Below are 25,344 nucleotides of genomic sequence, written 5' to 3'. Positions count from 1 at the left end.
TTTATTCCTTTGTATAGGATAAAGAGCACCCAGCTTGCTGGGGGTAAAGTGTAGACAATTAGAGAAGGGAATGGCAAACCACCCCGTAAACGCAGTCTGCCTAGTAAACAACATATTGATGTGACGTCATCCAGTAGGTCAGTAATGACCCGTTGCTTGCACAGGGGACTACCTTGAACTATATAGGATAAACAGAGTAACCTTTTAATAGAGGTGAGTTGTCTCAACAACAATTTGCAGAATAACTGTTCTATGGCTATGCTTTCCCCCACTTTTGTGGTCCTTTAGTTTTTGACAGTAATTACCCGTTCTGGTGATGGGGGCCCTATGTGTTTACATTCTTCTCCAAAAGAGCGGGGACATCACTCCTCTGCTGGCTGGTTGAAGAGACCTGCGGAGAATGGAAGGCCGCAGTCAAATCTGCAAAGGAGCTCTGGGACCCTAACCTCATCGTTATTACCTGCCTCTTTGCAGCTGTGCGTTGAAGGTCAGGACACAGGGCGGAGAAGTCCGTTTAGTCCTTCGCAGCAGGTCATTCATATCTGTAGTTCCCCCTTGGGAGAAGCTACGTCAAGCAGCGTTCCGGAAGGGGGAAGAGATGGGCGCGATCGCTACAGCTGGTCTCTGCCGCCAACAGCAAATCCAGGAAGGTTTGGAGCGAGGCGTTACGGTGGTCTGCTGCCTCGGTAATTGCCTTTCTGGGGAAAGGATCACGAACAGAACGGCTCCCATTCCTTGGACAGATGCCCTAAGAGGTCTGCTGTAGCGGCTTTATGTTTCTCGCTAAAGCTTCCAGATTTGATTGGCACAATTCCATTCACAGAACCACAGCAATGTTTGCGATCGCTCCGCTGTGTGTAGCTGCAGAGCACCGTGATTCAGCAACACATCGGAGCGTTTGGTAAATTACAAAAGTCCTCCCCTCCCCACACACGCCTTTCATTTAACAAGGTCGTATAGTAGTTACTATGTTGGAGACCCAGGTTGGAATTCTCACTTGCCCCGTGACCTTACACTGCCAGCCTAACCTACTTAACAGGGTTGTTGTGAAGATAAGGTAGAGGAGAATAAAATGACGTGAGCGGCTTTGGGTCCCCGCTGAAGATGAAAGCAGGGTGTGACTGAATAATTAAGTAAGCGCTGAGATTTAAGATAGTCCGTACTGTAGACCGGTAAAGGAGTCAAGACTGGGGCTGGACCCACAGGCCAATATACTTGTCTTGAAGGCAACTATTTCGTGTTTTCCTCCATGTATAGCACTTATTCCAAATAAACGTCGTCAGGATCGCAGGCTAGATCTGCGAAAACGCAAGTACTTCCATTCAGCTTTCACGTGGACGTGACTACAAAGCCTGTCACCAGAGAGGCTAAATCCCAATGAAACATCTCCAGCATAACTCCAAGTATCGCCCCGAATGCGAGGCTTCTTAGCGAAGCCGGAGGAGCTGTGATGTACGTGCACGTGTGAAGCACCTTCAGTCCAATGTGTGAATCGCTCTGCGCCTCAGCTTCCTATTAGAAATGCCGGAGACTCATCCCCGCCCCCACCCCCACCCCCACCCCCACCCCCACCCCCCAGGCAGGCAAAGGCGCCGAAGCTCACCAGCCACATCCTCCAGCCTGAAAGCCTTGGCCCCCCAACTGAAGGTCTGTGAGGCGAGTGCCCGCGACACCAGCTCTGCTCCCAGACCGGTTTTGTGTGCGCAGCAGCAAACCCCCCCCCCCCCTTCTCCTATCCACTCGCTGCCGGGCGCAGGCTCTGCGCACTCTCCCAAGCCCCGCCGCGGCTCTCCTGGGCTCCACTCCGCGCCTGCTGCCAGCTCTTATTGAATATAATTTGTTTGATCGATCGACTTGCGGGGGGAGAGGCGAGGGGGAGAGCGTTTGGCTTCCGAATCTGCATATCGCCCTTAGAGATCCCGCCGCTGACAGAACAAGGTCTGCCAGTGGCGAGCGAGGAGCTGCTGCTCGCATGCCAATGGAAGGGCGGTGAGATAATCAGATTCCCAGTCGAGAACCGGGGGGGAGGGGGTTGTACCGAGGGGGAAGGGAGCCTCAAATACGTTTAGCCCGTCCCAGAGCTAGTTAACCACCCAGGAGACGGCAGCCTCTTTGTTTCTCTTGTGAACGATTCATTCATCATCCCCCACCCCGCCCCCACCAGCGGCCACCCCCACCCCCCAAACTCTGGAGGCGTCGTCGGGTGGCATCTCTTCTGCTCCTCGTGTTCGCTGGCTGCTGACTCGGGCGCATTCAGTCCTTTTAAAACCTTGGCACAGCCGCCCTCGCTTGGCTTCGCACTCTGCAGCTGATAGAGAGGCCAACATCGCCCCAGGCAGGGAACAGGCAGCAGCTACTGAGCCCAGGAACGCGTCGGAAGGAATATCCTGAAACCGAGACACAACCGCACGGCCGCAGACACCGCCAGGGATCATCCTCGGGGGCGCTGGATCAACATCCCCGCCCTAGTACAGAAGAAGAGGGGCCCTGGCTCTAGGCCACCTGGAAGCTGCAAGGTCGAGCCCAGACATTCACAGCTCCAGTCCTGAACACGTGAGGTTGCTTGTAGTAGCTACAGGGAGGAGGTTAAAGGCCCGCTGTACCTGCTCAAAAAGCCCGCTTACTTCAAGCACTTCTGTGGGACGTGGAGCCAGAAGGGGATTCTAAAGCCTCAGTCCTGCATTTCAGGCCCCCTCCCCAACCAGGTTCCCAATGAGGAACTCAAGTCATTCCGCTTCTTTAGCAGAAAATACGAGAGGGGTCTTCCGCGGTCTCAAAGGCAGAAATCCACAGCGGGCTGCTGACTCAACCTTGCAACCAGCGGCAGAAGTTGCAGTCTTCGGGCTTTCTTTCCATTTAAACCCCCATTCCTTGCATTGTAGCTTTCCCGAACCTCAGTCTTGGTTAGAAATATGGTGCCAAGGAAGATTTCTGCTGCTGCCTTGCAAGCATACAAAGGGATTTGCAAGGCCTCGGCTGAAGACTGGGGTGGCAACACCACTGAAATTTCATTCATCTATTTACTTCATTTATGCCCCCGTCTTTCTCTCCTGTAAGAAAACTCAAAGCAGCTCACCTCGCTGTACTGTCCTCCATCTTACCCTCGGGACAACTCAGTGAGAAAAGATAGGCGGAGAGTCTGTCATTGGGACAAGATCACCCAGCAAGTTTCCACGGCGAGAATGGCTGTTAGAACCTGGTCATCGCCGGACACTTTGACCTCTACACCACCACTGGGCTTCCAGTTCCCTCCTGTGTATCCTTCCTTGAACGCTAACGCTGTTCATATGAATTGTTTGGGATTAAAATGTAAACTGCTTTAAATAATCTTTTTTTAAAATCCTGCTCAAGAATTCTGCAATACTACATCTGGTTAAAATCCGCTGCTGCCAAGTCTCCCAGAGGCATCTGCCTCGCTGCTGGGAATCTAATACTGGCGCTCCACTATACAGTCTGAATAGGCGAGGCTCGTCTTCTGACGTTCTTACGTTCTTAAACCTGTACCACAGGGGAGCAAGACCCATTGTGATCTACTTGTAGGGCTTAGGATCTAGTGACTTAGACTTCCGAGCTTCATGAAATGGCTCTCCTCCCTCCCTCCCTCCCTCCCTCCCGTGCCCACTGGTTGCAGAACACCAGTAAAGCCATGCTGGATCTGGATCGCACCAACACCCACCAAGTGCACCAAGTTCTGTTCACACGAGAAGCCCACAAGCCTAATTTTACCAACCCCCTCTTGTCCTGACTCTGCTGTTCAGCTTCATATGCAGCCTGAGAACAAGATTTACCTGGTGGTTCCAGCGGGGTCTAACCCAGGCTCTGGGGAAGTCTTTTTAACCCCCTCCCTCCCCCGAAATAGTATATAACTAAACTGTTTGCCCGCTTCTTCTCAAGTGTGCTTGGGGCGCCAGTGCATGAATGCCCACCATCCCTCACCCCGAACCCCTGCAAAGAAACAGGCCGCCTTCCAGTTGCGTTCATTTTGAAGGTAGGTGTAAATGTTCCCTGGGGCACTGAACGATCCAGGGCAATTTCTCAGAATACGCCTTTAAAAAGCACATAAACAAAAATATTTTTAAACCGGGACGTGACTTCGTCATCTGTTCCTAAATATAGGGGAGCGCATTTCTCAGAAACCAATGCGCCTTACTTCCAAGTAAACGTGTTTCGCATACGAGGAGGGGGTGCCAATCTTGTAATTACTGGGTTTGCGGGAGAGACGGAGGAAGAGGGAAATCACATACAAATGCATTTCTGTAAAAAATATTGACAAGAGTAATAGCCTCCTGGCGAAGACCTCGCGCCGTGAGGTTTTGTGCGAGAGAGATATTTTATTGGCGGGTAATTATTCCCGATTCCCCCTCCTAACGAAGGGCTGTAAGTGAAAACGCTGCCAGAATCTATTAAATGTCGCCAAGGCAGAATTGAAGTCAAACTGCTGCTGGGTTTACACGCCCCCTGTTGGAAAAGATCGTGTAATTAGGGAGAGCTCTCCCGCCGGAGGAGGCTGCAAAGCGGGGCCCGCAGGCAGGGCGGGGGGGGGGGGGGGGGGGAGGGGAGGACTGGCGACGAGAGCCGAAAAACAGCCGCCTTTCTTCCCCCATGCAAATCAGGCCTCATTGAAACGGCAGGCCGGGAGGGAGCTCGTTATGCAACGCGCGGCAGATGTTCCTCCTTTCCGCCTTGGCGGGTGGAAAAAGGGAGCGAGCCCCTCCCCTCCCCCCCTGCAAGGCTTCGCGCCCTTCCCGCACCTGGATTCCCGCTCCGCCTGGACCGCCACAGCTCGAAAAAGCCAAGCAAGGCCTTCAGGCCGCGCGCCTCTGGGTGCTCCCAGTCCCAAGGAAGGAAGGGCCCTGCTGAACGGGTCCCGGCCCGCCTCATGACACTGAGGGGGATCACATCTAGGTCGGCGTCCCGTCCCCTACTATTGGGAACCGAGCCAGTCACTCCGCGGCTGCTCAGCCCCCAAGAAACCGGTCCCCAGGCGTCTGCCACACTCGACTCAGTCAATGCACGGCAGACTGGCCATTACGCCCGGGCGGCCTCCGGGGTTCCCTTCGCCTCGTTTGTCTTCCGATTGGAAAGAATAATGCACTTTCCATGCACTTTGCAGCTAGATTTTACTGTGTGGAATAGCAAAATCCACTTGCAAACAATTGTGCAAGTGGACTGAAAGTGCATTGTTCTGCATGTGCCAAAGGTGCCTCAGAGGAATCTGGATCTGCTGCCAGAGAGCGCCCCACGCCTGGGCCCTCGAAGCACCCGGAACCTGCACCCTACCTACCCAGAAGAAGAGACCAAGGACGCAAGAGGACTAGCCATATCCCAAAGAAAGTTAGGTGGCAGAAAACAGGTCCGTAGCGCACCCAACACGTGTCGTTTCGTGATCTGTCCCATCTCTCAGTTCTGCTGGTACCTGGACAGTGTCCTCCCTGCTCTGATCGACAGCAGCCCAGGCTACCTGACTTCGTGTTCAGGAACCGGAATGCTGCACGGAGGGGGAGGGGAGAGCGATCCATTGACTTGAATAGAAGGGAATAGGGGTTTTGGGAACGGCCCCTCTGGCTCTTCTATCATGTTTCTCCATTTGCTTCGCTGCCACCTCGAGCACTTCAGGCAGTCAGACTCAAGGAGTCTTCTCTCGCCCCTATCCCAGCGGCTCAGATGTGTTCCAGGGACCAGGACTAGCCACAAATACTGGTCCTGCTCAACCCCAAGGTTGTGTCCCAAAATGCAGTCGGCGGGGCGGGCCAGAGATGGCTTCCCCCTTCCTTTGTCCCGGCAAGATAGTAGCATTACGCTGCAGCAGAAGAGTAACAATCACACAAGGACAGGGTGGTGTTGTTTTTTCAGTTTCCTGATTTCAATAGTTGACACAAAGAGAGGGCGAGAGGAGGAGGAGGAAACGTTGCCTGAATTTGCATGGATTTTTAAAAACACCCCTGTGGGCTTGTGAAGAAAAGACCCCATCAAAATTTTCCGGGTAATCAAATTTTGCTAAGATGAACCTGCTAAAGGCTGGAGATGGCTCGGGTGGTAGGCTGGAAAAGAAGGAACACCAGACTCTTAACACTGGGAAAGCCGTAACTACTAGTCTCATTAATTAACAGATATTGTTTTTATTTCCTGCAGGTGCCTACCACTTCACGCTGCCTGAGGGGGGAGCATAACGTTTTACTATTTAAATATTCTGTCCTTCTAGTAAATCAAGGCCGGTAACGTAAACACTCCGAGGTCCCTATTTTGCAGATGTGGGGCTTGTCAAAAACTGAATGCAGAGGATTTCAGCGGAGGTCCACAGTATGCCTATTCTTTCCAGCCACATTTGTTCCAGTCCAGAATGCGTTCCTTGAACGTGGACCCCCCCCCCTTCACCCCCAGTTTCCGAAGGCTCTTCGAATTTGTTCAGGGAAACCAACCCCTGCTCCGTGGTGTTTTTATTTTCAAATCAGGAACATCACCAGAGGCTGATTCAAAACAGCGACCTACTGCAAGCAAGCAATGACCTTCCCTCTCTCAATGAATTCCAACAGCAGTATGGAAACTAGGACGGAAGAAATTGGCTAAGTTCTGTGAACAGCCAGGAAGGCCAGCATCGTTTTTTAAAAAAACCAAAACCCGTCCAAGTTGCTGTTCCGTCCATGAGAAAAAAAGGGGGTCAGATCCTGGCCCTGGAGTGGGGGAGGGACAGCGAGCTCTTTAGTGCCAAGTCAAGACGTTTCCCGCTGCCTCGGCCTGCTTATTCGCTGCTTCATTCGAGAAGGCCCCGGGCACCGCTGCCTGGTGGGCCAGGCTGTCTCCTCGGCATTTATCTGCAAAGAATGTCCCAGGCCTGGACAGGGGGCACACTCTGGTAAAATCATGCCGCCAAAAGTGAGGCCCAACAACTCTGGGCTTGTATTGGCTTTCACAGCTGGAATTATCTGGCTGTTGTAGGTTTTCCGGGCAAGGGTTTGGAGCACAAACTACCAGAATAAGGGCCCACAGCTCGGAAAACCCACAACAGTCAGCACTGGCCGATCAGTTTTTAAATCTAAAGGGAATAAAAAAGTAGGTGGTTTCTCTATATATATGTATATATATTAGCTTCTACTTTACAAAGGAAAAAGTCAAATCGCGGCCTGGGATTAAATAACAGGCACGCGGTTTGCGGAAGGACTTCTCCAGTGTTCTGCCTATTCTTTGTCGCCTCGACGTGTCGGGTAAAGGCGATCCACTGTCGCAGTATTTGTTTCCAGTCGTGGTATCAATAACCGACCTTCACCCTGCCAGAGTGAAACACAAGCTGGGTCAACACACTCCCAGGAGGCAGGAGGCCTTCGCGAGCTGCCTTCTCAGGCTTCCTCGTTGTGGGCAAGGCCAGCCTTGGGGGTGTTTTCCTCCCCACCCCTCGAGAAACTGTCGGCTTAACCACGGGCTAAGAGCATGAAGCGCCATTCATTCCCAAGGCCAGGCTCGCGCGCGTAATGTAGGAGAAACTTTTACCAGATGGAGACAATCCACACACTAACTGAGCTGGTTCCGTATTAAACACGCACGCACAGGACGGGGGTCAAGGGCACCGGCTGGAGGAGGCAACCCTGTGGAAGCAACTCACGGAAGAAGGGCCGGGACGCAGCCGCTTGGAGTCGGAGACGTGGCCCGGGGGGGGGGGGGGCTGCGCAATGGGCGCGGGACTTCCGTGCTTTGCTGAAACGGTTGCTGCGAAGGCCCGTGGCGAGGCAGCGGCTGCCTTCCTTCTGAGGGCATGAGGGATGCGCGTCACGTTCAAGGGCCCCGCTCGACACGGCCCGGGGCCGCGGGGCCTCCTCGCCTTTGTTTCCAGCCGCGGCGGTGGGAGCCTGGGCTGCTCCTGGGCGCGGGCGGGGAGAGCGGGCTTTGCACCAGCAGGCGGTCTGGGGCGGATTATCTGCGACTGCAAACGACCCGCGCCTCCCACTGGACCTGCAGCGAGACAGGGACCGCCCAGCCCAGGCGGTCGAGCCCGGAGCCCGGTGGGGGGGGGGGGAGGTGGCACGCCGCGGGGGTCACTCGGTCTCTCCGAGTCTCTCTTCTCAGTCCAGAAGCAAATGGCGTCTCCTGCCACCAGCTGCTCAGAGGCCAGCCGCCCGCCCGCTCCAGAGCCAAAGGCTGAGGTTTGCCGTCCTGCCTGCCTGCCTGCCTGCCGCTGGCAGCTGCCAAGGAGGAGAACGTGCCCGAGTTTTCTACGCCAGACGACCGGAACCAGACCAACAACCAGGCAGGCAGGCAGGCCGCTGCGCGCAGCACTCCCCTGCGGAGGCCTGGCCGGCCAGCGGCCTCCCTCCTGGGCGGGTTTGTTCTGAGGGGGGGAGGCCGAGGGGGCCGGGGCGAGCCGGGCCTTTGCCGCAGAGAGGCCCCCTCCTCGCCTGCCCCCCCCCCAGCCGAGACCAGCGCCTTTGTGCCGAGCCACAGCCGCCGCCACACGGCGCTTTCGCTGCCTCTGCCGGCCCCTGGTGGCCGCGGCTGGCATTGCAGAGCTGACCCCCCCCCTTCCCCCCGCCTCGACTCCTGTTCGCCACGCAAAGGCGAAGCCCCGAAGCCGTGCAGCTGTCAAGCAGGCCCAGTGGCCCTGGCCAACAGGGGGGGACCGCAGCAGCCCAGCCCTGCCTCCCCTCCAGGCTGCCCTTCGTCGCCGGCCGCGCGTCAGCCCGCCTCCCCGGAGGGACCTCAACCCCCGGCCACCGGACCCTCCCTTTGCGCGCACACCTTCCCTCCTTGCCTGCGTGTTGACCGGGCTCTCTGGCTGGTTCCGCGAGCAAACCGAAGGCCCGCGCTCCTCGCCTGCACGCAGCGACTGGCAAAAGTGATCTGCCTCCTGTCATCTGCTCTGCCCTTCAACGTGGTTTAGGATCGCAGCCTTGCACCTTTCCCGTTCGCACGCATTAATACAAACGGTAGTAGCCCTTAATATGCCTATTGAAAAAGGGTGCTCCGGTTCTAATCTGTTTGTCCTGCAGGCTGCAGCCAACTCACAGATGTTTGGGAGCTGCTTATGGTTCTGCCAGGGGGAAGGCACCCTGCGCCTGCATGTGTTTCTTCAGATCTTCATTGAAAACAGGTTTCCGGGCTGAGTCCTGTTTCGGATTAAGGCTAACCACATGTAGAAATACACGGTTTGCCTGGGACGCTTCCACGCAGCTCTTCGCTTCTAACAGGAGAAGTGGATGGTCGCAAACTCTCTAACCTGAAAAGTCCTCGTCCTGACACCCATAATTTCAGAGGCATCGACGTGGCTAAAAGAAACGAGGAGTTCTGCACCTGATTTATGATCAGTTCAGAACATCTGGAAATCTAAATCCCGTGGCAGAAAGAATGCTCAAGTCTGGACTCTGTGTTATACATGCAAGGAGGCGGATGTTAAATTAATGGCGGGCAGCGACTTCAGGCACTTTAGTACCGAGAAGCCCGCGCCTTGCCAGGTACCGTCTGTTTCAAGGGCACGAGGCTGAGTTCGTGGTTTCCCTGTGCCTGGTAAAAGTTAGAACGGGAAAGGCTGAAGACAATCCCGTGCTAGTCTTTGGGTCTGATTGCAGCCTACATCGTGCAGATCTCAAACGTGCCCCCCCCCCCTTCCAGGGAATGATGTGGAGTTTTCTGGCGTTTTCTTTCTTGCGATGGAGCTGCTTTTGGACCTGCCGCAGAGGGAACGTCTCAGAAAAGCGCTCCTAAACCGTTATGAGGTTTCCGGCTCCGTGAACTTTCAGTCTTCCATTTTTAGGCGCTGCGGTTGGAGGGGCACCGTAAGAGAAACTGATCCGACTCGAGGGCTTTCTGTTCCCCATTCCAGAACACTGAGGGGGGTCGCGGCTAAAAATGTTGTGACATCGTGAGGCTTGCAAAGCAAGAGCGAGCGCATTGATTGTTTCTCCTCTAACTACACCCAATAGCCGCCTGGTAGTAACAAGCGGGGCCGTCCTTCAGCCTGAGCAGGAAAGGGCAGCTTTGCCGCCCTTGCACTCATTGCGCCGGGAGTGAAGTGGCAGTCGAGAGCGTGATCCGAAAGGCCAGTGTTTTGGGACAGTGGCTTCGTAGCACAGCCGTGTAACGTTGTGGGACCCCCCACACACACACACGCGCGCGCACGAAAGCACGCACGCACACACTGGTACAAAGCACATTTCTAGCTGGGCTGCCTCTCGTGATGACTGTGGTTATTCGGGACGACCGAACTGCCTTGTCCAGCAGCAACCCAGCGCCCCAGATGCCTTCGGGCGGGTGGTACTGGCCGAGCGCAGCCAGCAGATCCAGCTTCAGGCCAAGGTCTGCCGGCCCAGCTCCCGCGCCGGCTCTGGTGCGGAGTCCCAGGGGCCGAGAACTCCCACTCTGGAGGCAGCTGTCGCCGCCTGCCAGGCTGCTTAGCACGTGACACACACACACCGACTCGGAAGCAGCTGCCTTGTGCGCAACGCAAATAAGCCGTGGAGGGCGGCCTCTGGCTCGCCCGCCGCCTCCCCACTCCCTCCCGCTGGGATGCCAAGGGGGAGCCCCGCGGAGCAGCTCGTTGATTGCTGCGAGAGGGGAGGGAAGCCGCGGCCTGGAAGGCAGCAGGTTGAAGCCTCCGCCTCTGGAAGGAAGGAAGGAAGGAAGGAAGGAAGGAAGGAAGGAAGGAAGGAAGGAAGGAAGGAAGGGCCCGCCCGCTCGCCTCAGTGCTGAGCTGCCTGCAGCCCTCCTCGGCGAGGCAGTCGCGCGCATCGCTCGCAGGGTCTTTGCCGGGAGCATCAACGTGGGCCTGCTGCAAGAGGAATGGGCGCTCCTCCTCCAGCACTTTCCGTACCAAACTCTGCGCGAGGACAGGCAGAGGGCGCGGGACCAGAGGAGGAGGAAAGGGAGATGAGCAGCAGCGCTTTGCCAGCGGGTGCAAGAAGAGTTCGTGCCTTCTGGTGACCCCCCCCCCCCCCATAAGTCTGTTTTCTTACCCAACGTGCTTTGTTTCACGGGACAGAAGCCTTTGTATCAGATTTGCGCTTCCTCGCTTGTGTAGTGTTTCGTACCATTTTGTCAGGTCTTGTGCCGAAACACCTTTAGGCACGACCCAGCTGACAAACACCCTTCTGATTTCAAAGGAAATGTCGCGCAAGGGCTGGTCTGGTCTCTTTGCCGCTGAAATCAATGGGGCTTAAAGGTGCTCGGGTTTGGCCTAAGTTACCCTTCATGTGATTAAGATTGGTAGTACCAGCATTCGTTTATTCAAGGCATTTCTGTGTCAGAAAAGGGGGCCAACAAGGTACTTTACAAGAGCTGGATCAATAAACTGATGAATAATAAAAAGGAGCAAAATTGTAACAGTGGTGGGAAATTAGCATAAGATCAACAACCACATTCTTAACACTCATAACATAATAAATTAGACAGAGGAATATAATAATGTTTTTTAAAAGCTGCAGAATTTTTAAAAATGTGGGTGGGGGTGGGAGCAGAAAACAGAGGGCAGCAGCATATAACCTGGGCAAGGAACCCAAGGCCAGGCACAGGTGAATCAGCAAGGAGGTGGTATTTCTCATGATGGATAGTTGTGAACATCATTGGGTCCAAGCCCAGCTTCTTGAGGGGGAAACCTCTCCCCCCCCCATTATCTCCTTCAAGACAACCATGATGATGTCCTTCTTGATGGATGCATGAATTCTCCCTCAACACAACCAGAATGGACAAAGTTTGAGCTCTGAGATAGTAGGCAAAACCTTTCCAAGCTGTTTGACAACAGCCTCAGCCTACGATATTTGAGAGACATCCAACTAACTTCAGTGAGCTCTAATATTCTGGGATTATCCTGCAGATAGTGGCATCCAAATTAGAACACACTGAAGCAATTTGATTTTATCTGTGACATACAGAGAACATCAAATTATTACAAAGGTTTCACCACTCAGGAAAGTTGTGCTGAACAACTTTGTGCGGCTGAAATGCTGATGGAGAAGTGGCAATGCTGAAGAAGAGGAGGAAGAGGAAGAGGAAGAAGAAAGAAGGGAGAAGAAGAAGAGTTAGTTCTTCTACCCTGCTTTTCTTGACCTTTGAGGACCTTTCTCAAAGTGGTTTACAATCACCTTCTCTTCCCCTCCTTACAACAGACACCTTGTGAGGTGGGTGGGGCTGAGAGACTTTGGAGAGAATTGTGAGTAGGCCAAGGTCACACAGCAGACTTCATGGGGAGTGCGGAAACAAACCTGGCCCTCCAGATTACTGTCGGCATTCTTCACCACTACACACGCTGTCTCTCTTTGCCGCTCATACTTTGCCACTGTTAGCAAAAATGCTCACAATACACATACCATGTCTCACATGCACTCCTAAATCTCCATGTCAGGAACTTTAATCTGTGGTGGGAATGGCAGACTGAATGAAACAACACTTAAACTTTAATCTTTATTGGGCATACAAAACAGAAAGAAAAGCAGGAATACGAAAGTAGGTGGAAGGAGAGCTATAAAATGCTACATTTGGGGAATCAGTGAACTGGAAATTACTCAGTGGCATGTAAAATTCACTTAAGCATATATGAAACTAACAACAAGCAAATCAGGTGATTCCAAGTGGAAGCTATCCCAACTACAGCGGATATTCCTCCCTCTGGCTGGTCCAGAAAGTCAGGATCCACCCTTCATGTTATGTTATTTGGGGGGGGGGGGGAAGGAATGGAGAGGGAAGATGGTCAAGAGTGCAGATTCTCTCTGAGCAGCATTTCAAGTGAAACAATAGGGCTTAAGAGAAACAAAGCAGAATTTTTTATATATTGCCTGATTTTATAATCTGAACACAGATACAGACATTCCAAAGCTACAAGTATGTGTGCAGAGGCGGAGCAAGGGGAAACTGCGCCTGGGGCATGTGCGTGTCCTGCGCCCCACCGCAGCACCGGCCACCCTGCCCCGGAACACCCCCAAAACGCCATACCCATGCCATGCCCCTGCCATGCCTCCACCGTCGCCCCACCCAGGCTGTCATGCCCCACCTCTGCCCCATGGCCGCTACACCACTGACTATGGTCAATTTCCCACAGTCAATTTATCATGTGATACTCACGTGAAAAAACATGGTTGAAGCAAGAACTCCCCACCGCTTAAGTGCCAAACACAGATTCATCCCCATTCTGCCACACGCTCCCCCCTTATCCCACTTTTTTCCAGAACCTGCATTGGAGACCATTTCCCCACTGAGAAATTAAAGCCGGATACAACCAGGTTTCAAAAGAAACAGCACCTTTTCATCCCGGTTTTCCCCTCCCCGCTGCAGCGTGTGTCTAGTGAAGATTTCAATGTCTATTGCGGATTCATGGATTATGCGTGTGTGGGAGAGGGTCAGATGAAAGAAGAAGGTCTCAGTCCAGTGATTTCACTGGTGGAGGGGCAAACCTTGGGGATCAGACTGAAACTAATTTCTCACTTGCGTTGCTGGGATGCTACTTTTGTCCCGTTTTTTCTTAGGTGTTCATTATTGAGGCTAAAATCTACTGGTGGAATTTGTGAGTTTATTGTACACATTGGTGTTACTACTTTTTCTGTAGCTGTTGTACACCTGCCTTGATTACCATGGTGGCTCAAAGAGATGGGCAACACCCCCCCCTCCACCAAAAGTTATGAACATGAAATGAAAATAAAGAATATGAAAGAATGAGGTAAGCAATGAAGCTTTGCCCAGCTCACCCAGCACTCCTAATTTGTCCTCTTATGATACTGAGAGAGTTTTAAACATTATTTATCCATTTAATTTTTTTAATTTGTTGTTTTGTTTTACCGTGGCTTCTGCTGGGTCAGAAATGATGGACTTGTAGGAGCTTGTAAGATTCCCTGATGATTCAACTTGGATGACAAAAGAATACAGGCTTTCCTTTGAGGTATTCATTTTTCTGTATATCATTTACCAAAGGAATATTCCATCCCTGACCATGCCCTGTTTTAGACGATCTGCTCCAGCTAGACTGCAGTGATTTAAGAGAATTTTTTTGCCACTTTTGCTATGTATAAATGATCTGTGTTGTTTAAACAGTGGTTTCGCTCTCTCTGCTCAGCCATCTGCTCTCCTCATCCAGTCCTTCAGTGGCAAAATGCTGCATATCATATCACCACGCATTTCCAAGGCAACAGTGTGATGGCATAAATACCGTATGATGATTTCATATGGCTGACTTGCAGAGAGGAAAAACCTCTTGCTGAAGCCAATATTTGGAACAAAGTAAAAGCAACTAGTGATGTCAAAAGAGTTTTCTATTACTTTGTCATCACATTTTCCTCAGAGCCCTTTTAAACAGGGTGGTTGGTAATTTTCTCCATATTCATTTTAACTAACTTTTTTTTTAAAAAAAGCATTGTTAACGGCCAATGAACACTATCGTACCAAAGTTAAGGACTTTCACATTCCATCAAAACACTGGAACAGTGTGACTGGCTACCCAGAGACAAACTGCCTGGCAGGGCTGGACAAGTACTCCTGTCCAACAGCAAGACTCAACTGGTTGGAGCAGGTTGGAATCAAGGGCAGCCTTTGCATTCAGGTCCAAGAAAGCTCAAAAGGTGCAGTGGCAGTGAGAAGCCTGGATGGGAGAACCATGGTTATCTGGACCAGTGGTGTAGATACAATGGGAACATCTGGGGACAAACGCCCCGGGTGGCCCCCATTGAGTCATGGGGGGCTGGAAAATCGCCCCCACACTTCTGGTCTTGCTGGGCCTGGGCGCAACGGTCACACAACGGTCATGCGCTGTCCGGGGGAGTGCGGGGTAGGGGAGGGGCCTTAGTGCCATTTTGCCCCAGGCACCATTTCCCCCCCACACCCCTGCTCTGGACCCAGGTGTTTTGAGGCAGGACAGGGAACAGTGAAGAAGAGGCATCCATCCACACATCTTGTGCCCATTCTGAGTACAACTTGTGGGGCACTCAGAGCTTTCACCTTTGAGCGAGAGCAATGGAAAATAGTCTTTGAGCCAGCTGATAGGAGGAACTGTACAGTAGCTGGAGGCAGAGAATCATTGTGGATACTCTACCCACAGCCAATGTGAAGAGGTGGGGAGAGATGAGCCCCACCTTCAAAATAGTGGACCTAACACTGAATTAATTTCCTCCCTCTTTAGTCCTTTTTTCCTTTACCTCTAAGCCATGATACCACTCTGCACAATGGCTCACGGGTAAAGTTGATGCTGGGCCAAAGAGGGGATGTTGCAGTTATTGGTGCATTGACACTTTTGTTGCACTGCACGTTTGCAAGCAGCATGGCAATGGGACATGTAGTCAATTTCCCCCACTTGCTCCCACACTGCATGTTGTTGCTTCCACAAGCAGGTAGGATTGCCAGCCTCCAGGTGGAACCTGGAGATGACCTGGAATTACAACCCATCTGGAAACAGCAGATATCTGACCCTCCTGGAGAAAATGGTTGTTTTGGAGGGTAGGCTTTATGGCTCCTCCCCTCCCCAAACCCTGACCTCCTCAGACTCCATTCCAAAATCTCCAGGAATTTTCCAACCCGGAGCTAGCAACTCTAACAGCAACGTCATTCTGTGTGGAAACGGATAGTATCTTCCAGCCTTACCTTCCTTGCAGGTTAAAATGGATGAAAACCCCTTGTACATGTAGTCTGGATTAACTGGAAGAAGGGTGGAGTAAATGTGTCATTCCTAAATGACACTTCTAAATAAGAATGCTTGGGAATGCAGCCTAACGTTCAGTCAAAGTGGATGGGAGTATGTATAGTATTAGCACCACCACATATACAAAATAGTTCCGTATTACTCAGACAGATATGCGAAGCGACTTCATTTTCTCATAACTGTGTATTGTATTGATGATTTATATAGCATTATCAATGTGGGTAGAACTTGACAAAGTTACAAAAGGACAGAAAATCTCTGCCCTGAGGAAATAATGATCCAGTCATGCCAATCATCATGGTCAGTCTATATTCCTGAACAGACGTGCAGCTGTACATTCTGGCCTTGGGCATGTCTTGAAAAATATGCAGTCATTCCATTGTATTGAATTTATGTCCTAAAATGAACAGGTGACAGCTATCTGAGGTCATATCTAAAGGCCTTTGTGGAGGAGAGTTCTGATTTATTCCTTTAACATATCTGATCCACTCAAGTCCACCCAGGCGTGCAGTACACAAATGTAACATATTTTGAGATACTTTCTTGTCGTAGTTCCAGTTTTGTGATATAGCAACATGGGAAATGGGCAGCACAAAATGTTTCATGTGGTGTGTTTATGCACCTGGATACATTATTTCACATACTCTACTTGAAATAATGCTCATCATTTCAGGGGTCTCCTTCATGCAGGTGGTGCTGAGAATTAATGGGCAGCCTAAAAACCTGGCTCTGGGACGGGGGATGAGGTAGACATGACTCACAAATTTAGGCAAATACACCTTTAAGATTATAAAAGGGTATGAGAGGAGAGCAGCATCCAAATCTTACATTAATTAGAGCCAACCGCAAACTATTCTGTAAAGTTATATACAAAGAGGGAGGAAAGTGTTTTTTTGTCACTAGAACATCTTAGCCTGCTTACTTTGAAACTATAAAATATGTTTAAGTAAATATATTGTAAGATAATTTTCTCCCAGGTTAAAGGATGAAGTAGACACCAGCTATAAAAAATGAGAAGCAGATAAGCAGCCTTTTCTAAATTCTGCAAACTCAAAGACTCCATTCACATGGGTTATGGAGAGAGAAGAAAAGGGAGGAATGATCTTAAGTTAAAAATGGGTGTAACTGTGACGAAAATGACAAACAGCCTTAGCTAGAGGTTTGGGCCTGAAATTTGATTTGCACTGAATGGGCTAGGCTTATTCTCAGAAGAGTTAAATTAGATAGTATTGAACTGCATTGGCAACTTTATCTGAAGCATACTGAGATCCCTGGAATTACTACCCTTGTATGAAATGTTGTGGGAAACGGGTTTGGATAGGAGGAAGGAAGGGACTCCTTTATCCACGTTCATACTTCTGCACAGGAGTCAGCTTTTGAAAGAACCTCCTAAGAAACAATTAAGAAGAATAAGTATGCTCAGTCACTGACAAGGATAATCGTCAGCACAAATGTGCAGTTAAATAAACTCCATTTTGTACATACTGAGAAAATGACACAGCTGAAATGCCAAACACAATGAAAATGTATTCAGGTACAGTCACTACTAGGTAAAACATAATCCATCAGGATACCATTGTGTTGCGTCCTTTTTTGTTATAGTCCCCAACTTGTAATCCTTCCACATTAAAGTAAACATCTTGTTTAGTTTGCCAGAAGAAAGCATCAGATTTGATGAAAACAGTATTGCACTATAATTGCAAGATGTTTGAAAAGACAGCACATATTACGGTACCGTGCACTTATTTTTTTATTTATTTAAGGAATTTCTATCTGACTCTCTCCACCAAAGGTGTTTCTTATGGAAGAAAAGGCTGGGGATGCATGTGATGTGATTTTAATGCCATTTATGCATCTTTTCCTTACTACAGCTAAACCTGGGAATACCTTTGACAAAATTGCATTCCATAAGAAAGGATGGTATATAATGGATGTAATAAGACTGGCTGATGCAAAAATAAGGCATCTCATTGCTGTCATGACTTTCAGTATTGAACACAGTTTTTTACAATCACACCATACTTTTTTGTCTCTTTTAATTTTATCTATATCAAAGTCACTATAGAAGAATTTCAAATAACCACATAGATGGTCGTTATTTCAGGCTACCTCATTAGCAAACTGATCCTTACACTGACCTTATCTTTACATTCTCACAACAAAACAATTTAGGAATGCTTTCTATAGATGCCAATCTGCAATACCCAGGTAAATAGTTTTGTGACTTGCTTGTTCTATGGATCTCTAGCTATTCAGGCTGGGACAATCAGAGTCATTTTAATGACTCTGGGGCTCTGATCAAAAGTCAAGGATGCCACTCACACCATTTTTATTCTCCTCTGGGTAATTTTTTCTAGGTAAGCTATAACATATCATTAACTAAACTGGTGTTTGTATGTCCCATTTTTTAACAATTGCAACCAACACATGGCACTAAGTAGATCAATCACATATGAGCGTCTTTTTAAAAAAGACTACCTATGCAGTTGAGCAAAATTGCTCATTTGTGAACAGCAGGTTGACATCTAGAACTAGTTGCTGGAATATTTTACTATTGGAAAGCCTGAAATAGATTTTTAAAAATTCTATATACCAAGTGGTGCATGGTATGGGTTTTTAGTAATTCATATTTTATAGCATCCCCCTTGGCCACCAACTCAGTGTGGGAACCTGTCCAATTGCCCAGGCTATCTTATAGGCTAGAGCAGGGGTCTGTAACCTGCGGCTCTCCAGATGTTCATGGACTACAAATCTAATTGGCCATGCTGGCAGGGGCTGATGGAATTTGTAGTCCATGAACATCTGGAGAGCCGCAGGTTGCAGACCCCTGGGTTAGAGTATTCCAGGAACAGTTCAAGTTTATCCAGTGGTCTTCAATTTAGGGACAGTCACAGAGGTCTTAAATGAAGCTTGTCTAGCAGGATGAACACATCATGTTTCTAGAAAGGAATCAGGAATCAAAAAGAATTCTGACAAAGAGGGAAAGAGCATAGTTTTGCTTTGTTGATTGCTAGAAACAACCAGTTTGTCCTTGTATATTCCCAGTTGGTTGGACAGGTAGTGAATTGGGAGCTATGAGGATCTGTGGTAGGAGCTGTGCCCTTGTAATTCCTCCAGTGTACATACATGTGAAGAAACACATTTTCCTTTATGCAGTATATGTAACCAATGCTTTCCTTAAAAATCAGTCTGACAAAGGCAACCCTGAACTCCTCGTGACTAAAGAAAAGGAGAGAAATAAAACAAAGGAAATATTTGCACTATTACAGGGAAGAGCCAGTGCCCTGGTGAGGTATTGAGGGAAGGGTTAAGTAAGGTTGCAGGAAGCTGAAATGCCAAAGAAATAGTAACATACTGGTCCGATTAAGAGAGGACTATTCTGACATATACTACAGAAGTATAATCAATCTTTGACTTAATAATTCAATACCCCTGACTACAGGCCAAAAATAAAGAGTATCAAAGCTTAAGTATCAATATGAAAGAGCATTTCTGGATATAATGACTTCTAACTGTAACTTCCTGTGGTTGGAACACAGAAGACAAAAGAATTTATTCATGGTTTCATCCAACATCAAAATCTAAAACGTTCAGAGAAAAAACAAGAATCCTCAGAGCTGCTTCAATGAGACAGTCAGTGGCCTCTTCACAGTGACAGGGGGAGACCAGCTTCAGAAAGCCAGAGGATCAACTAAGAGGCTACAAAAGCTTTCAAAAGCCCAGAGGAAATACTGAAAGTAGTTTTGTGTGGTTGTGGACACCCAAAAGAGTCTATGTTTCCATTAATTTGATAGTTTATGTCTCAAACTACCCGTCAAGGGCCAAGGCCATTTTGCAAAACCCACAGAAAGAGTTTGGCTTCATTCCATTTTCCTGGCCTGAAACAGCAAAATTCTATGGAAGAACCATCAACCCACCTGGATTTCGGCTTATTGCTTGTCAAATTCTTGGATGTTTTTACATATTCGTCTTCACTCAAAGTTGTAGTTTCATACAGGTGAATCATAGTACACATGGATTAAAAGTGGAAAGCACAGCAACAGTACAGATGAATCTCATGAAATGTTTAAATCAGGGTTGTTAACTAGTCAGATAACTGCAGATAGCTGATTAGCCTTAGAACCCAATGAATTTAATTTAAGTAAACTGGTATTAGCAGCTGGTTTGAGATGCCAAAGGAAGTACGAAATCTTATAATTTGAAAAATGAAAGCTAACATTCATTGTTAAAAGGAATAGTAATATTTCATTTTCCAATCCCTATTTCAACACATTTTAAACAATTGCCTTTTAATTCTCACTGATCAGCCCCACTGATTGAAAGTTAACAACTCCCATTAAACTTGGTTCCCACCAATTTAGCTGATTAAACATGCAGCCCAAGTCAAAATATTGTGAGAATTTAAATATTATGAGTGCATCATGCTAGTTAATGGCAAGTATGAAAAAAATAATAAAGTGGCCTGGAACACAGTGAACATTCAGCAGATTCACAGAAAATTGTTTAAATTATGGCTACCAGAATAATTTTGGGATTCAGAATTTCTTAAACCACAGTGCTTGACCTGAATGCAGTCATTTGCTAATTTTAAAAACAAGGTGTTTTTTTTCTTGGTTGAGTAAGCATTTTTTTAAGTTTTAAAAAAGAGAACACCCAGCATTGAAATGTGTTTCTCTACTCTCCCAGAGGAATGCAACCCTTGTGCCTACATGTGTTCCCTTCTACATGCATCCTTAATCACTTGGGTACAGGGCACTCACCCAGAACCACAATCAATTTGAAGGGATATAAGCCTAGTGTCAGGGCTTATATCTTGTTGTACAAGTTGAATCAGAAGAATAATTCTAAATCCAGGCTGGTATAACAATCCCTTCCTGCTTATGCAGCCTGCCTAGCTCAGAAAACTGCCCCCCCCCCCCCCCAGTCAGAGGGAGCAGAATGTGTGGTTTGGGAATCTTTACCTGGATAGTGAAGAAGCCAGTTCAAAGTACCTATATTAGGCTATTAGTAATTAGAAAACAAACCAGATATTTTTCAAAACAAGATTAGAATTTATTTAGGGAAATATGGGGCACAAGGATTGAAAGGTTCCTAAATATAAGAATACTGAAATGGTGGTGATCAGAAGGATGTGCAGATGAAGAGTTATGTGAGAGAAGAGAAAGTGGAAGAGAGCCAGGCTGTTGGCTGAGTGAGAAGAATTCTACACCAGACAACAGCCACAAGGAGGAGTGTGCAAGAGAGGAAGAGTTTTTAGGAGAAAAGGATGAACATATAAGTTTTTACTGAAAGAGGGGTTTACCTGTCGTCAGTGAGCTGAGCTGGGTAGAATGCTGTCCATTTCAATGATGCAGAGGCTGAGCATAGAAGACACAGGTAGAGCATCCAAAGGTCCCAAGGAAATAACAAGAAGGTGACAGCAGAGGGGTCTTCCTGTGTGGCCAGTAAATGTTCCAGAGTCTCAGGGAAATAAAAGTGGAGTTGGCAGCCTCTGTGTAAGCGGAGAGGAAGTGACAACTACGGCACTTTGGCTGGCAGAGCAGCAATAGTTATAGGAGCCAGCACAAAGGAATATAAAAAAATGACTGTCAAATAAAGTAATTCAGGGTGAGTCGAGGATGAACCTCTATGGATGGCAACAAAAGGCGATTACATCCAGAGAAGAGAATATCCTGTGTGTACAAGACAGTTAAAGGATGAAGACTTCATCCACGGCTGAGCAGGTTAATAGTAGGCATTCACGCAAGGTGAGTAAAAATTATCAAGTAAGCACCTGGTGGCCTAATAGGAATTGGATTTTGCACTCAGGATGACGACGACGACGACGACGACGACGACGACGACGACGACGACGACGACTTCTTCTTCTTCTTCTTCTTCTTCTTCTTCTTCTTCTTCTTCTTCTTCTTCTTCTTCTTCTTCTTCTTCTTCTTCTTCTTCTTCTTCTTTTAAAAGTATACTTAAACAACTCAGCTTTACATAATTCCTGGAACCTTTCAGGAATAGGTGCCTCTCTCCCCCTTTGGCGGAAGCTGTTCCAGAAAAGAACAGCTGTCAAAAATGCCCAAGTTTAAGTGGTTCTTGCTGGACTAGATGGTGGAACAACCAACAAAGCTGTACCCACTTATGGCAGGGGTCAAGTAGTGAAAGACTTCAAGTTTAATGCCACTATCTTGAACTGATACAGAAGCAAAACGGCAATTATTACAAAAATGTAAAGTTTTGACAAATGTGTATGAAGTGCTAACCACAGTTCATACTCTTGTTTCTGCATTATGAGCCAATTCAAGCTTCCTCATAGACCAGGGGTAGGGAACCTGCGGCTCTCCAGATGTTCAGGAACTACAATTCCCATCAGCCTCTGTCAGCATGGCCAATTGGCCATGCTGGTAGGGGCTGATGGGAATTGTATTTCCTGAACATCTGGAGAGCCGCAGGTTCCCTACCCCTGTCATAGACCATGTTACACTAGTGCAGTCTGAAAGTTACTGTAGCAGGGATTAGCCTGGTCCGATTGGCAGAACTTGAAAAAGGGATGTTCAGTGTCAGCACAAATGACCAAAATAACTACACTTTTGTCACTGGATTCACAGGCTATTCCAGCAGAAGGGCCAGGTCTTGCAAGATTTCTACATTACCCGAGTCTGATTGTGATAAAGGCACACTACCTAAGTGGGCAGCAATATTCCTTACAAGACCTCAGGCTTCTCAATAGCACCATCTTCCCAAGATTAAGTTTTAGCCTGTTCTCAGGGATGTAGGTATAGATTTTTTATGGGGGGTCAGAGGACGGGGCCACATTCCCACCCGCCCTTGGGGGCATGGCCATGCCTCCCCAAGCCCCGCCCGCAGCCTCAGTGCTTATAAAAGCAGCTCTCTGAGGCCAGCAGACTCCCCTGCCCCGCCCCACCCTCCACCAACTGGGCTCCCAGCCGGCAGCCTTCTGCATCCCCTCTGGGCAGAGGCGTAGCTAGGGGAAATGGAGCCTGGTGCAAAACCTGAGTTTTGCATGCGTGGACACACGCACGCGCACGCACACCATGGGTGGCCACTGTGATGCTGGAATCAACCCCAAACACCATAACTGTCAATAGTGTTTAAACTGGAGAGCCCAAATTCTCCTTTTAAGTTGATAAGAGATAAGATAAGATAAACTTTAATATCATTGTGCACGCACAATGAAAATACAAACATCCGCTGATGCACATTTCTGCTGTCCTCACACCCATCTTCCACAATCCCCTTCCAACCATCCCTACACAGCCACAGCCACGTCAATGCAACACCACAGAGTTCAGCATAGCCACAGCTCTAGAATAGAAGCTGTCTCTGTGCCTAGTTGTCCTTGTTTTTATGATCCTATATCGTCTGCCAGATGGTAATATTTAAAAAAAAAAGAGTATGCAGGGTGAGATGGGTCTTTCAGAATATTCTGAACTTTCTTTAAACAGTGGGAATTATAGAGTTCTTCCAAAGGGGGGAGAGGGCATCCAATAATTCTCTGGGCAGTAGTAATCACCCTATGGAGCGCCTTCCTATCTGCCACTGTGCAACTGGCAAACCATGCACAGATGCAGTATGTCAGGAAACTCTCTATGGCACAGAGGTAGAAGGTAACCAGCAGTTTTTCATTCAGTTGTTGTTTTCTTAAAAGTCTCAGATAATACAATCTCTGCCTTAAAGGGAGAATCTGGGGTCCCCAGTTAAAATAACATTGAAAGTGATGCTGTTTTGGGGTGGATTCTCTCCCACCCTGAAACAGCAGCACTTTCAATGTTTAAACTGGGGACCTCAGATTCTCCCTTTAAATCCATGCCGAAGGGTGAGGATTTAAAAGAAGAATCTGGGGAAATTGGTGTGTGTGTGTGTCTGCTGTCATGGGTGCAATTGTTAAGCTAGCAGCACCAAACTTTCCAGGTATCTTTAGGAGACTCTCCTAATGATACCCCCCAGGTTTGGTGCAGTTTGGTTCAGGGGGTCCAAAGTTATGGACCCTCAAAGGTGCAGTCCCCATTGGAAACAATGGGGGATGGGGCACCCCCTTTGGGAGTCCATAGCTTTGGATCCCCTGGACCAAACTTCACAAAACCTGGGTGGTATCAATAAGAGCCTCTCTTGATGATACCACCCAGGTTTGGTGAAGTTTGGTTAGGGGGGCCCAAAGTTATGGACACTCGAAATGGTAGCCCTATCTTCTATTTGCTCCCATTGGAAACAATGGGGGCACCCCTTTTGGAAGTCCATATCTTTGGACCCCCTGAACCAAACCTCACCAAACCTGGGTAGAATCATCAGAAGAGTCTCCCAAAACATTCCTGAAATGTTGATGCTGCTAGCTTAAAAACTGTGCCCCCTGCAGGCCAAAAACACTAAAAATATTTTAAAACCCACAAACGGGGGCGGAGCTTCGGACATGCAATGGGGGGGTTGAACCCGAGGGAAACCCCCCCACCCCTTACCTAAATCCTTGCCTGTTCTCCCTCGGCTTGGAAACATTTCAGGAAAAAATCATAAAAGGGGTTTCAGAAATGATGGATTAAACGAAAAATGAAACATTTCCAAAACCAAAGGGGGAGAAAGCAAAGTGGAACTCCACAGGGGAAACGTTTTATTTCCTGCCTGAAAATGGTGTGTGTGGAAAAGGCCAATGGCAGCCTCTTCCAAAGTTATAGATATTCTCACTTCAGGATCTTATGTCAAATCTCACAGCAGTTACACTGGCCCTTGTGGGGTTCCTCACACAATTTTCAAAAACTTCAGATTCTGAATCAGCAGGAATCATGTTCTTTACTTGTTTGACTGAAAAGATGCAATCATTTAAATGCCACCTCTGGAAAGAGCAGTAAGTGCTCCCATGCCTTCTAAAAATACAATGAAGCAAATGGCTGGGGCAAATAAATTTTTAAAATTAAAGGCAGAAAAGAGTGCCAACTGCTGCAAGCACATGGGAAGAGCAATGACTGCCTCTGTGCTTTCTTATATGTCTCTATTAGGCAAGTGGGTTTTTAAAGGCTGAACGTTTGTTCATGCAAGGGACAAACATTCCTTGTGACTGAGAAGGGGAAAAGAGAGCGCAGAGGGGGATAGTCCCACAGTTACATTCCGATCAGTGAAAAGTGGGCAAGAACTGGAAGAGACAAACAAAAGTGCAGAAAACATTACACATGTGGAAAAAAATGCAATTCAGTTGAGGTAGCTAGAAAACTGTTTGTTGAAGGCTTTCCCAGCCAGAATCAACTGGCTGTTGCGGGTTTTCCAGGCTGTGTGGCCATGGTCTAGTAGCAGTGGCGTGCTTAGGCAAACTGGAGCCCTGGGCAAAACCTGAGTTTGATGCGCCCCCCCCCCAATGGGCGGCCACCCTCCCCCATCGTGACCAAACAATATTTTTTTCCACCAGGTCGTTTCAAAGTTGCCATCACATTATCAAACATCCCCCAACTCACAAATCTGAACACAGCAATGGGCCATGCCACACAGCAGAAATGTTTTTTTGAAAACATTTTCAAAATGCTCTCAAAATGTTTTATTACTGCTATGAAAACATTTTATGGTGTTGTATCCAGTCCCCCCAATTGGGGGAAACAGCATCACTTTCAATGTTATTTAAACTGGGGACCTCAGATTCTCCCTTTAAGGTGGATTTAAAAGGAGAATCTGGCCTCCCTAGTTTACACAAGTGATGCTGGAATCCACCCCCAAACAGCATCATTTTCAATGGTGTTTAAACTAGGGAGCCCAGATTCTCT

The 25,344-nt window shown here is 48.4% G+C and overlaps 1 protein-coding gene across 1 annotated transcript; it reads right to left on the bottom strand.

Moving 5' to 3' along the window:
• Positions 1-7,083: 7,083 nt before the first annotated feature.
• On the bottom strand, positions 7,084-8,491 carry LOC125431315 (collagen alpha-1(I) chain-like). The gene is made up of 2 exons (XM_048494081.1): positions 7,598-8,491; positions 7,084-7,265 (listed from the first exon to the last, which is right to left on the bottom strand). The coding sequence occupies exons 1-2, from the start codon at positions 8,489-8,491 to the stop codon at positions 7,176-7,178; spliced, it is 984 nt and encodes a 327-aa protein (XP_048350038.1). The 3' UTR covers positions 7,084-7,175.
• Between the last annotated feature and the right edge of the window lie 16,853 nt (positions 8,492-25,344).

This window comes from Sphaerodactylus townsendi, linkage group LG04, assembly GCF_021028975.2.
Source record: "Sphaerodactylus townsendi isolate TG3544 linkage group LG04, MPM_Stown_v2.3, whole genome shotgun sequence".
NCBI classification, from domain to species: Eukaryota; Metazoa; Chordata; class Lepidosauria; order Squamata; family Sphaerodactylidae; genus Sphaerodactylus; species Sphaerodactylus townsendi.
The sequence above is the reverse complement of the archived record's forward strand: the minus strand, read 5'-3'. Positions and strand labels throughout refer to the sequence as shown.

Excerpts from the sequence above, each read along its gene's own strand:
- LOC125431315 (XM_048494081.1), bottom strand. The coding sequence starts at position 8,491 with ATGCCAGCCGCGGCCACCAGGGGCCGGCAGAGGCAGCGAAAGCGCCGT. Across the intron at positions 7,266-7,597 it reads TGCGTCCCGGCCCTTCTTCC|GGTGAAGGTCGGTTATTGAT; the intron begins GTGAGTTGCTTC and ends TCACTCTGGCAG.